Genomic DNA, 13,883 nt, shown 5'->3' on the forward strand with positions numbered 1-13,883 from the left:
TATAAAAATAAAACATCCACCAAAAAAAAAAGAAAGAAGATAGGCAGAAAATTACCATAACATGTCCATAGAATTGTCAAAAAGTCCGGAGTTTGACAAAAAAGCAGAAAAGTGGAAAAATCTATGAATAAAGTTTGAAGAATTACCCCCAAATTTTAAATCCAAAAACAGAAGACGAAGGTGGAAGAAATGTATCTCAATGTATTGAATACTGCATATTTTTCTGCAGCTCTAATTAGCTATTTGGCCCTCACTATATTAGACTACAATGTGTTTCGTTCATCACTGTGTTCAAATGTTTTGCCGCACCATTTTTTGTGATTTATTTGGCCTAAAATGGCTCTTTTGACAATAAAGCTTGCTGAAATCTGGAAATCAACACTGGTAAATTTTCAGACAGCTTCCAAGTCATTATCTATCCGAGAAATTTGGGAAATATGCACACAACAATGCGGTTTGTGACTTTGATTTCATCATTACTACAGAGCAATTTAATCATTGAGCAACGAAAAACAAGCAGAAGTCAATATTTTCAAGCTTATCAGGGCATGTGACGGTGCAATGTGCAGTGCATGCAGCGGGTGTGGTGAACAACATGTTGTAAAAGCAGTAGTCAAGATTTCTGAGCTTATCAGTGCACGTGATGGCGGGATCAGGGGGTGTGGCCACAAATGGCCATGCAAGAAGTTGGGTCTGTGAAGAAGATGGGTGGCTCTTTTTTTTTCTCCCAATTTAAGCTTACTGCTGAATTTGGACACATTTATGCATTTCCAAATTGTACGACAAGCACGTGTGTGTGTATTCTCCCTCTTTGTGTTGCCACCTTCTTCTTCTAACGGCCCCTTGCCCCGCTAACAGCTAATTCACTCCTCAAATCAAGTCCGATGTCTAATGAATCTGCACTTGCATGCTGACACAGACCTTGGATGACCTCCCTTGCAAATGTGCCCGTACACACCGGAATGTTATCATTGCTTGATCTCATCACGCTAGGTTGAAGGGGGGGGGTAGATCATGTGTTCGCCTCGACGGTGGCAGGCTTCAGAGCGTGGCTAAATCCCCACCAGAGACAGTCAGCCTGTCTCTGCCTGGCGGGCTGGTACTTCAACAGCATGTATTTACAACAACCTCTGGAAGAGAGGGATCCGATTACGGCATGGGATATATACAACGCATCAATCAGCGGGCGGACGCGTGGGTTGGGAAGAGGCTGTTATGGTTTAGTGTTGTGCTGGTTTTATTACTGTCTGTAAACCTTCACACATCCCTAGTATAGGTGTGCTCCCAAGGACACACACACACACACACACACACACGCACGCACTCAAGGTTTTTCTGTGAGTGCAATCTGCTGTTTCAGCCTCAATCTTTCCCTCAGCTCAGATCAAATCCAACATCCAGCAACTCAAGATGAGGTCACCATCCCGCAGCTGTCCCTACCGCTCAGCGCCGCACAGTGTGTACCAGGGTGTGTGTTTCCAGGAGTGTAAATGGCGCTACTGAGATCAAATTGGACTCTCCCTGACTTTCCCCCCCACCCCCAAAACTCAAGGGATCCCACAGGCCGCGCTGAAAGCTCGGATCCAGATCAAGTTGCCTCGTATGAGGTACAAACAAGCGCAGACACAGGCACGCGAAAAAAAAAGCAGCGCATGCCAAAGTGAGCTGCCGGGAACGGCATGCGGCGAGAGTGGGAAAAGGAGGGGGGTTGAGTAGGGTTATGACACGCACGTCATCGGGAAAAAAAAAAGAAGAGTTTTAAGCATACAAATGGCCAAACACTCAAGTATAAATGTGTGCAAAAATACTGGAAATGGAAAGAAACTCAATATTACAAAAGTGCATCATGTCCGAAGGAAAAATGGAAAAAAAAAGTTGGGATGGGCTTATTTTGAGGTATCGATCCTCGCGACATTGGCCGATACCAGTAACGGCTGCCTCTTGTGGCCCTTTTACGATCAGAACTAGAACTTAGAAGAATAGAAAATTGCCATTCATTTCCTAAAATTATGAGGAAAAATTCCATGTCTGTGTTTTTTGTTGGAATTTTGCGCACTAGTGGTATCGTTTTTTGGTATCTGTGTCAGTGACTACCTACGAGTTGTCGGTCTGAAAAAAAGTGGTATCGAACATCCCTATGTAAAGGTATCGGGCCTCACGGTGGAGATTGTGGCCATTTCGCGACCAGGAACTAGAAATTAGAAGAATAGAAATTTGCCATTAATTTCATGCAATTTTAAGTTAATGTGCTAATTTTATGTACCAAAAGTATTGGTATTTGGTATCTGGATCAGTATCAAGAGTTGAGTACTTGTAATGGTGTGAGTCGGGAAGAAAGCGGTATCAAACGTCATTAAAAAAAAATAGCCAGCCATACCATAAGAATACAATAATTTTACAAGAACAAAATTAGTCGATTATAAAAATAACGGAATAATGAGAGGAAAAAAATCCAACTTTATAAGATAATACGCGGTTTAATTTTAGAGCGTAAGTCTGCAATATTGGAAGAAAAAAACTTTGAGAGAAAAATGTCATTTTTCAAGAGATAGTAAATTTGAAAGATTAAAAAAAAAAAAGCCCATACATATCATTATCATTCAAAAAACATGTTACATTCCTATCTAAAGGTGAAAATGTAATCCGAAGCAATTATGTCCCCAATTATTATGCACAGCATTTAATACCCAAGGCAGATATTCCAAAATCACTCATGTAAATCTAATGCTCTAAATACTGATGAGGATCACCTGACTGAGTTTTATGCATCTTTAATTGAACAGTTTCCATCGCTAAAGCTCGTATCATTTTATGGAGCGATATACAAGACTCGAATGATCTCTATTCATTCTTTATTGATCGCAACCGCAGTCGCGGTAACGGCAGGCATGCTTGTCACCTTGGTCGCAATTGTCAACGCTGCATTCTTCTCTGTCCAACGATATTAGGATGGATCAAAAAGCTCTTTTTGTTTATCAGGCACAGTCGTGGCGCCTTCCTTCTCGAAGCGTTCTTTTAATTGCGAGACTGGAGAGCTTTATTACTGCATTACAGCCTCGCAGACGACATATGACACTATCAGCAATGAAGAGGCGAGTTGATAATTTTCTAGCAGTTTTTCTTCACCTTGACCTTTGTTAGATTGCTTTAACGAGTATTTACGGATGTTAAACTTTTTTTTTTAAATAACGGTACAAACAACAATATGAAATTCAATTGAAAACCATTCAAATCCTCAATCTACTAACCACACTATCACTTGACTCATTTTTAAAATAACTACTTCTGATAGTGAAATCGGGAAATTAAAAAGGTGGTATGTGCCGACATGAAGGGATTAATGCGGCAATAAGTGCACATAACGGCACCCTCAACGTAACCCATAACTACATCGTTGATTTACTGAGGTTAACGTATCAGAGGTTGAAAGCTTCCTGGGAATGAAACACGAGTATGGATGTTGTAACTGTACGCAGCAACAGGAGTGCTATAAGCGCCTCGATATTACTGGGCCTGTTTAAACGACAGCCTCGTTAGGGGCTGTTAATATCTGCCTCCATTTTGTGGTCATAAACGTGCAGAATTTGGAATTGTAGCGATCTGAAAAGAGAACAGCAACATTATCTGTTTCAGCTTCGCAAGCTTTATTTACTACAAGTTATGTTAATATTAGGGATGGTCGACGCATACATAAAATGACCCCTCAAAAAATTAAAGATCATTTTAAAGAAACACCGATATATCCCAATATAGCATTTTTCCTTCAAATTGAATGAAATGAATGACAATTCTCAATTCTTCTCATTTCTACTTCCTGCCACAAGAAGGTGTCCGGGGTACTCCGGTCCACGTTGTAAATTAGTATGACTTAAGTTATGCAAGCACCGATCAATATAGTACGTGACTTTTGCTAATACATGTGAGTAAACAAGCTCAATTTAAATGATGAAATGTTGAAAATATGATCAGAACATGGCAATGGCAAATCGGGGGGGCTTCAAATTGACTTTAGACATTTATGTTTTAGTAGTTAGCATTTGTTAGCACTTGAATTGAAGTGGAAAATGTAATGAACAGCAATTATTACTACACTGGCAGAGCATGAAAACCGGTAATACGGAAGAGGCCAAGATGCTAAAGATTAACCGTCCATTGATTTATTTAATAGCACAAAATGTATTTACTAACTTTGCAAAGGTTACAAATGTAATACTGTACAGAAAATAAAGTGTCAACTATTTATCTTTATATGGTTGTATATTTAGCAAATAATAATAAAATGACAATGTTGTTTTTTTCAATTGGGAAATACATTTTAAAAAAAAATAAAACGACGATTTTGTGTTTTTCCTCATGTTTTCGCCTTCCTCGCTGCCTGCTTGGCTTTAGGCGCTGTGCAGAGTTCAGCTGCACGGCGGGGAGGGGTTGGAGGTCATAGCGTGGTGCTCTGTGTGGGTGTTGAGGCGCCCTTTGACCTCCCAGGAACCCACTGAACAGCAGCCAGAGAGAGGGCCCAAAGGTCAGGGGGAACACTGAAGCAAAGAGCATTTTCTCAACCTCTTCAGAGACTCGCCGTGCCAATTTGTGCTTCTTTTCTCCGACAATGTTTTTTCTTCTAAATCTACCCTCCCTTCATTGTTCTGGCACACATAATTCTTATAGCAATAAAACGGAATAAAAAGACGCTTTAATTCTAATTGACACCGTTGTCTTCACAATATATACCAAACGGAGCTGTGAAAGGTTTCCAGGGCCCAAAGACCATGAGACTCCTACGACAGATTACCATCTGAATATAGACATTTTTACCTCTCGTTTCCTTATGTTTTTCCCACAAACATGACTTCATATGGCTGTAATCTACTACAAAGAACAATTCAAATGGAGCAGCTAAGTCTTGTATTGTGAGACTTCTATATTTGGTCACACATTTGGCATTTACAATTTAATACAGTAGACCAAAATATATTGTATTTCTTGTCTATACTATGCTTTCTTTTTCTTTTTCTTTTTTGCTCTCACACACCAGGGCCCCTTTTTCTCCCTTCAATCATTCATCCCATCCTCCACCTCCTCTCTCTAATCAAGGGTCATTTGCTCAGCTTCCTGCCTGCCTCATCTGGAATTGTCCTCCCCGATTGGTTCATTCGTTGCCGCATGCTGATTGGCTTAAACTTTTAGCACCTCCTCCTCTTAGCACTCCACCCAAAGACCGCCTTCTTTTTTAGACCGAGCCCTCTTTGAGGGCTGGCCTCCTCTCAATCTACGCCCCCATTCTAGGGCGGTCCTCCACTGGTTATACAGCAAGAGTGCGCCATCTGCTGGACTACAGCAGCCACGTTTTGCAAATGTGCAAAAAAAAATAAAAATACTCAATTTATGTAAAAAAAAAAATTATGGAGTCCTAAAGGGCAAACTGCAAACAGTAATTTGGATCAGGGATGAGGAAATCAAATGCTGGAGGGGGCCACCATTTTTCACCAATGCTACTGGGGATGCACTTAAAAAAAAAAAAAAGATGTATGGGGGAAAAAAATATGCTAGTTTAAATATAGATAAAATACATGAATAAAAATATGTAGCAAATTTTTTATCGTGCATACTTTAATGCATGTACAAAAGATCTACCATGCAAACTCAACACCAAAGGGCTTGAAGCAAACAAAATAACCACATACTGTCATTTATATTTCCAGTGCAAAGGGCTCTCTTGCATAAAAAAATACCAATCAAGGATGGCACATAACTGTTGAACAAGAAACCAACATTAAGTGCTGGAACTCATTTTGTACATTTTTGTTTTTCACTCAAATCAACTCACTCAAATTTGACTATTATTATGTTACAATGTTTGTAGTGCATATTATTCCAAATCTGCTCCAACAATTATTATGCCTACTCACATTGTAGTAGAGGACAATATATAAATCCAATGCATTATTATTATTATTATTATTATTATTATTATTATTATTATAAGTATGTGCAACTACAGTAAGCCATGTCTGCCATCTAGTGGCGATTGATGATATTACAACTTAAAACTACAGTCGACCCCTGCATATTCGCAGTTTGCCACTCATGGATTTGTAGTCATTTAAAAAAACAACAACATTTTATTAAATATTTTGAATTCCTATTGAATGTGTATCAGTGTTTTTTGGAAGAATTCTTTGGGTTTGTATTGACTGTCTCAAAACGTGACCGTGCTATGACGCTCGATGAACTGAAACTTTTGCTGGCTTTGCAAATGTATTGTATGGGGTTCTTCCAGACCTAACTCATTCAAGCATGCTATTATGGACCTTTTTCTGTCCACTGGGGCACAAGGTTGCAAGTATATTGTCCATAACGTCTTGGTCGGCAAGATGAAGCGCTTCAAAATCTATGTTAGTTATCAATCGCCAGGTTGATTTATTAATGGATTAAAAGGCTCGTCTCATCCTTTTTGTCAAGGCAGCGTACTCTAGTTGTTTGACATTTTAAAATAATGGCAGTAATGATTTATGGGGAAAAATTAGCGACCTGCTGGTAGCAGATTTAATGAATGGACTCTTATTTGTTGTCTTTGATTTGGATTATATTAAAAGGTAAAACATTTAAATCCAATAGCATCACCACAGCACCGCACTGACAAATACCGTGAGCCTTTTGACAGCGTCGGGGCATCTTCTCATATATCACGTTGCAGAAATGGATGCGATCATTGATAAAACTATAACCTGCCAAAGGGATGTGATTGAACGCGCCTCGGTGCTGTATGTGCGGGCATGTAAAGTGCTATGGCGATGACCCGACTGATGTCTAAAGTGAAGGGGAGTATAAACCCTGACGTAAATCATCACAAAGAGAGAGATAACCGCACATTCCCACAAATCAGTCAACAAATCCGAGGGTGAGGAATTCTGGGAACGCTTCCAGATTCTCGACAAGTTAATAGATGAGGCTGACCAAACGTGTAATACAGGACAATGAGGTTGACTGCGTTTGTCGATTTCTCTGTATCGTATTTGGAACGGCACCAAAATGCACCAAGTTGTACAAAATATGTGCTGCATTGTAACAATTAAAAGGATGCACTTCAATCTCGGGTGATTTCTAGCAAACAGACAGGTGGGAGTGGTGAAGATGGGGGTGGGGGGGTGGGGGGCACGTAAATGGCAAGATGAAAAGGCCACTTGGGAGGATGGCGAGGCATGTACATTAAACACATTAGGAGGAGGAGCAGATAACAATGGCAGTGCCGAAGGTCTATGGGGGGGAGTGTTGGGGAACAAAGAGCGAGCTGGAGGTACCGAGAAGCTCTCTGTTGGCGTGACTGTAAAAAAAAAAAGAGTACGAGACGGAACCGTAAATCTGGAAGCCGTTCGTTCACAAGCCAAAGAAGGGTGCAAAAGAGGCTGGAACTCATTGCTAATACACAAAGATGGACTCCAAACACGGTCATAAAAAAAAAAGAAAAGCATTTGGTCGTGAAGCACAAAGGGAAGCTCGCCATGGTAACGCAGCAAACAAAATCAAGCTAATCCTAATGAACCCGCGTCTCGTGTCAAGCGTACCTCGCATTCTTTTTGCGTTGGGTGCGAATAAATGCGTCCGAATAGGCGAGCGGGAATGCTGAGTGATGTCATCGCCACATCTGCCTTTTGTTTGATGTTATTTGGGGAATGGCGTGGCTAACCTGCAGACCCTCAACTGCCCGCAACACGTCAGAGATGAAAGAGAGGAAAATCTCTTCATCCGTCTGCCTGACAGTCATCTTACAAAGCAAAAGCATTGTTCATTTGATATAACACTATGATTGCTCCATATCTGACCGACTGTATTGAGGTTTGGGGAAATGGCTGCCAAACTCAGTCAATATTTATAATGCAGAAAAAGAGCCATAGAAAGTTATTTAGAGATCCAACAAACCCATTATTTCTTTCATATTGTTGACATTTGATGAATTAGTAGATTACGGTATTCTACAAATTATGATGAAGGCTCATAACAAAGCTTTGGCAGTGAATATTCAAAATGGATTTGAAAAAATGACAAGTATAAAAAAAAAAAAAAAAAGATTCAGGACCAATCTGATGGAACGTTATGTTTCTGTAAAAGGAATCAGCCTAAGGAACAACTCAAAAATGTCATTTAAAACATGAACTCAAACCAGAAATATGAACGAGGTTATTTAAGTTTGATCGTTATGCCATTGTCGTTTTCTGTTGAATGTCAGCAAATGGAGAACAAAAGTCATGTGACTGATTGTGTGACTTGCCAATCACACAATTTTATTTAAATTACGTTATTTTGTAACCGAACTGGGGAGAAACGGGGCAGAGAAAATAAAATGTCTTCTTTCTACTCCTTTTCATTCAACATCGAAGAATATTGTTTAATATATGTCTTTTACAAATGAATGAAAAATTTAATTGAATTGTTTTTTGTTTTTTTACCGTTAAATTGTCTTATATGCGTGGAAGAGATTTTATCCTTTCTTGCTTGTCGTATTTATGAAAACATAACTTTAAACATTATTTCTTTGGATCATGCAATTCAGTTTTAAAACTTTGCGAACTACAACCTGTTTATATTAATCTAAAATAGACCTAAAAATTATATTCTGAAAAATAATCTAATTGCAATTTTTTTCTCTCTCAAAATAGCAATTGCGATTTAATATGAGATTATTTTTTCAAGGTCCTCTTCCCATGTATTTTTTTAACAAATACAAGCAATAAATTAATCTGGATTTTAAAATACAATTAGAGAATCATATTTATTATACATAAATATTTTAGTCTACAAAATAAAAAATAAAGACAAATGAACCATGTATTTACTTATGATCTACACGCAAGCCGTCTGCGATGCAAATGTGCACAAAATGGCCGAACCGCCGCACCCCACACAAAATCGTTTTGGTGCATGAAAAAACTTTCAAATTGTGATTAATTGCTCAGCCCTACTAAAGAAACTAACATATTTCCATGATAAATCCCCCAAATCATCTTCACTTCTCAAGCAGATCTCTCCAGCATGATCACCTTCCGTTCAACAAAAAAGCCATAGAGTTCATTCATCAGCCCAATTAGGGCACTCAAATACCATTCTCTGATATCACCCTTGCCAAATGAGTAGTTATTCAAGAATGTGTGCGTTTGAGTGGGCGTCTATGGCATGCCAAGCCACAGGTGACGTGTGTCATCAGTGGTCTTTATTAACAGAGGTCAGTAATTACAGACACTGTGCATTGGTGACGACCTACAAATGTGATGATGGCGATCAGGTTCTTACTGTCGGTTCTCTTGGTGCTGCGAGGTCTTGACGCCGCGGCCGTGTCCAACCCAAAGATCAACTGGAAATGGAGCCGCTGTGGGAAAGAGCTGCAGGGCTGCGATCAAGGATGGCACACTGTAAGGATGCAGACACACCATCAGGTAGGAATCAAATCGCACTCGCGCCACATAAAGTGCTTGTGATATGACACTTGTTTATTCACTCCATGTCATATTAAGAGAATACAACAAGTTATTTCATTACAGATACATTTTATAATCAATTAAATACGCACTTTGTCCATTTGTGCACGTACACTGATATAAAAAAAGTCTACACACCCCTTTTCAAATACGTTTTTGTGATTTAAAAAAATGCTACCATGCTAAATTATTCCAAACTTCTTTTTTTTTCACGAGGGGATGTACAAATGTACAGAATTAACCAATCACATTAAAATTTATTCATGGGAATGAACTGAAATTCTAATTTGAGCCTTAACTCATTCACTGCCATTGACGGTTATAGACGTCAAATATTCCTTTTAACTATTTCTATAAAGTTTAACATTTTTTCCACTTTTGTTAACAAGAGTATGTAAACCTAGAATTTTTTTATTGTACATAGATGTAAAATTTGTGATTAATCGTGTGTTAGCTCAAGTCATGCAATTGATTACGATTACAAATTTTAATCGCCTGATGCTCCTAATTTTTAATAATCTTTTCTTCTTTTTTTTAAATTGCGTCAGGCAATTATTTTTTTTATTGTAATTAATCACATGACTTCAATAGTTAACTCACGATTAATCATAAATTTTATATCTATTCTAAATGTACAATATTTTTTTTCTAGGTTTTCATACTCTTGTTAACAAAAGTGGAAACAAATTTAAACTAATAGAAATAGTTCAAATGACTTTTTGACGTCAATAGCCATCAATGGCAGCGAATGAGTTAAAATGAAACATTTTGAAAAAGCCTGATCTCTAACAAACCCAAACATCCATTCATCTTTTTTCTTTTTATGTCAACAGACAAAAAGTGAAATACTGAGGAGTTTAGACCAGTCGCACTTCAAAATAAACGCCACCCCGACCGCAATCAAAATGAACCTCCCCGCCGCTGTCAAGCTCCACCCACCCGATGCAAAACACCTCCACCTGCTCACAAGCATGCACCAACGCTTTGGTAGGGAAAGTGTTTCCGATGATACAAAGTCAACTTCCAACAAGCCCCAGAGGTTCGGAAGGTCCTGGGAGGCAATCCCGAAATGTGCTGAGTGCATCGGAGAGATTCAGAAACTCGAAGCACGACTAAGAAAGAGAAGAAACATTCTGTGCTGGAGGCTTCTTCGAACGTTAGCCAGAGCCAAGTTGTGGAAAATGGACTTGCACTGGTAGGCAACTCAAATGACCATCTATACTTAAAATGAACCCCAACACATTGTATGCTATCGGAAAAGTTAGAACAGCCAAACTTGTTACAGTTCTCCTCACAGGTTTACAAATCCGGGCAAAATTTGTATGATGTGCTCGATTCTTTAAAGTAAACATAATTTCATGGAATTCAAATTAAACTTTAAGGCATTTTTAAATTACACAATCACAAACAAAATACAGTCATCATATTTTTTGACAAATTACCAATTTACAAATTCTGGAGAGCACTTCTGGATTATTTATATAAGCATTTATAGTATAAACCCGCCAATTCATATCAGTGTAAATATGCTTGAAATTCTATTTTTAAATGAACATATTATTTAGAATTTGTATTACTTTTCGCATATGTAAACATTTTAAATAAATATTAACCAATGACTTTTCCCCTAAAGGTTTGAGGAGTTTAACTTCAGCTCAGAAGAAATGAAGACGCAAATAAAGAGACTCCAAGAAATCATGTGAAACTATGCAGGTTTTAGTGGTACAAATAAATTATAGCAGCAGCCTGTGTAAAGCTACATCATTGTGATATAAATAAAGTCTATAATAGTATAAATAAAGGTGTGAGATTTTTTGTTTGAGTCACAATGCAGCTGTAAAAATTTTTTTGTCTATATTCATTCATATTTTATTCATGTCAACCATCTTATTTTGCCTTTCAAAGTACAGTAGTAGTAGTAGATTTTGCTTCCCCCTGCTGGTCAATAAAGATAACGGCGCATAATACATAGTATCGAATATACTGCATATCTGCTACATACTCAGTAGTACTTTTTTTCTACCAGAAAATAACATCGTCTTATGTGTAGCAAGATAAATTTGCTCGCTAACGTCGTAGCGTTTGTGCTTGTCAAAATCACCTCAATACTGTTTTCGATGTCATATCGGGTGAAAGCCACCTTCTTCTTAGACGGTCAACGCCCGACTGTGTTATGGAGGTTCGTTTCACTTAAAAATAAGTGAAATTGCTCTGAAAATTCACTTGAAATTGAAATAAATATCCTATATCCGCATACCACCGTTGCTCAACAATGCCTCAAGCTAACAAGCATGCCGACGACGACGAACAGGTGTAGCTTGCTAAATTATGACGTCACGAAAATGCGGAAGTGAAGCGTTTCAGTTTGTGATTGCCCCGCCTCCCTGAAACGGGTAAATAAATAGTGACCAAGTTTAAAATAATAATAATAATAATACTTTTATCATTTTAATTATTTTTAGTAGTATTTATGACTAATATAAATTTACAATGAACTCTCACCTGTCTGAGTCAATCTGACAAACACACCCTCCTGAAATATGAGATGTTGGTTTCGGAGTGTTGGATAACATCAGAAAAAGAAAAAAAACTTTACTTCCCACTTGAGAAGGGTGGTGCCTCTTCTGTCAAGAAGATTAGGAAGTTTCGGCCATATACTCCAACGAACAAAAAGGTAAGGAATTTTATTCTTGTTTACTGAATCATGCAGGTAGTTTTTTTCTTCATTTAACTTTTGTGTGCCTTGTGTCCATATACACAAACATACTTAATGTCAATATACATTGGTTACTCTTTGTCCATTATGAAGAAGAAATCTGAATATTGTGTCAACTTCTTCCAGCAATTGTTTTTTTCCCCTCAAATCTTGATGTAATATGCTCTCATCGCAGTTTGGCCATGGGAGACGTGGCGAAAGGGAAGAAGGTGTTTGCATTGAAATGTGCCCAGTGTCACACTGTGGAGGAAGGTGGAAAACACAAAGTTGGACCAAACCTGTGGGGTCTGTTTGGCAGGAAGACAGGACAGGCGGCGGGTTTTTCTTATACACAGGCAAATATCGACAAAGGTATGACTCAATTAATTGATCCTACTGTAATGTTTCTATTATACAGTTATCGCTTTATGTGTTGCCATTATTATTATTACTATTTAGTTTTTAAGCACTTCAGGTTGTCCTGTGATTGTTTTTTTGTTTTGTTTTAGATTTTGGAAAATACTGTTGTGATTGTGTAATGTACAGCAATTGTAGTAGTGGGAAAAAGTCTTCTTCTTTTTTTTTTTATATGTGTCTTTAGTGTTGCATGTCTGAACAAGCCAAGTGGCTCTCTTCGCAGAGCCTGACAATGCACTTACTTTACAAGCAAGTAAAGTAATGCTTGTGATTTGTTTTTCTAGGTATTATATGGAGTGAAGAAACTCTGATGGTCTACCTTGAAAACCCAAAGAAATATATTCCCGGTACCAAGATGATCTTCGCTGGTCTCAGAAAGAAAAAAGAGAGGCAGGATATCATAGCATATTTAAAGGATGCTACCTCGCCCAAATAGACAGACAAAAATTCCTCTTGTATTCTGTACTGTTCAAATTCCTTTTCTCTCTCCTTTTTTACACTTGTTGAGGCATCATGTCCTCATTTGTTATTTATTTGTATTCATTATTTACACACAGGAAAGACAATTATAAGACAAGTTAAGTTTGTTCAATACACACACAAAAAGTTAATGATGTATCAATTTAACATTGTTGTGTTAAATTTGCAAAATGCAAAAGTGCGTGTGGAGCGTCGTCACAAAATAGTGTCAACAATGATGAACGTTTTGAAACACATGCACATATTAAATGACTACCGTAACTTAATGCTCACTTAATTGAATTCAAATCCGTAATTTGTAATGCAATAAATTGTCCCTTTTAAAATCTGATCGTGTTTTGCTTTTCATTTGTTTGTTACCGCTCGGCAGTCCGCTAATTACTCCTAAATGTTTTTGAAAAGGTCAACTTTGGACATGGGAATTGCTCTCACTAGCCACAGCATTAGGTATAATTTTGATTGTAAAATATTGAAGTGTATTGAATTAGCAATATGTTAAATTATGGCTATATGTGGCTACAAGGGAGTTCGTAATACAGTACAGATGCCTCTACATACATTAGAATATTGTGGAAAACTCAATTATTGTATTAATTCACAACAGAGTGTATATTTCATCACTTCATCACATTCACTTTGAAGCAGAGTTAAAATATGTTATGACTTTTAGCAAAAATGCCGATGATTGTAGCCTACAGTATCCATAATCCCCAAATACACTCAGGATATTAGAATGTTACATAATAAACCACCCAAAATATTTTTGAATATAGAATTTAGTTGGTTAGAATTTGCATTTTTAAGGAATCTATTAAAAACAAAGA

At 37.8% G+C, this 13,883-nt stretch overlaps 2 protein-coding genes across 2 annotated transcripts; both read left to right on the plus strand.

The window, feature by feature from the left end:
* The first annotated feature begins 9,263 nt into the window (after window positions 1-9,263).
* Window positions 9,264-11,170, plus strand: npvf (neuropeptide VF precursor). Its single transcript, XM_086062538.1, has 3 exons — window positions 9,264-9,425; window positions 10,301-10,662; window positions 11,101-11,170. The coding sequence occupies exons 1-3, from the start codon at window positions 9,264-9,266 to the stop codon at window positions 11,168-11,170; spliced, it is 594 nt and encodes a 197-aa protein (XP_085918664.1).
* Window positions 11,171-12,020: 850 nt separating this feature from the next.
* On the plus strand, window positions 12,021-13,390 carry LOC147157844 (cytochrome c-b-like). The gene is made up of 3 exons (XM_086062539.1): window positions 12,021-12,141; window positions 12,359-12,534; window positions 12,864-13,390. Exons 2-3 carry the CDS (start codon window positions 12,366-12,368, stop codon window positions 13,013-13,015), a joined length of 321 nt encoding a protein of 106 aa, XP_085918665.1. The 5' UTR covers window positions 12,021-12,141; window positions 12,359-12,365; the 3' UTR covers window positions 13,016-13,390.
* Window positions 13,391-13,883: the final 493 nt, after the last annotated feature.

The sequence above is a fragment of the Leptonotus elevatus genome, chromosome 19 (genome assembly GCF_054856555.1).
Source record: "Leptonotus elevatus isolate MCC_2025b chromosome 19, RoL_Lele_1.0, whole genome shotgun sequence".
Taxonomy (NCBI): domain Eukaryota; kingdom Metazoa; phylum Chordata; class Actinopteri; order Syngnathiformes; family Syngnathidae; genus Leptonotus; species Leptonotus elevatus.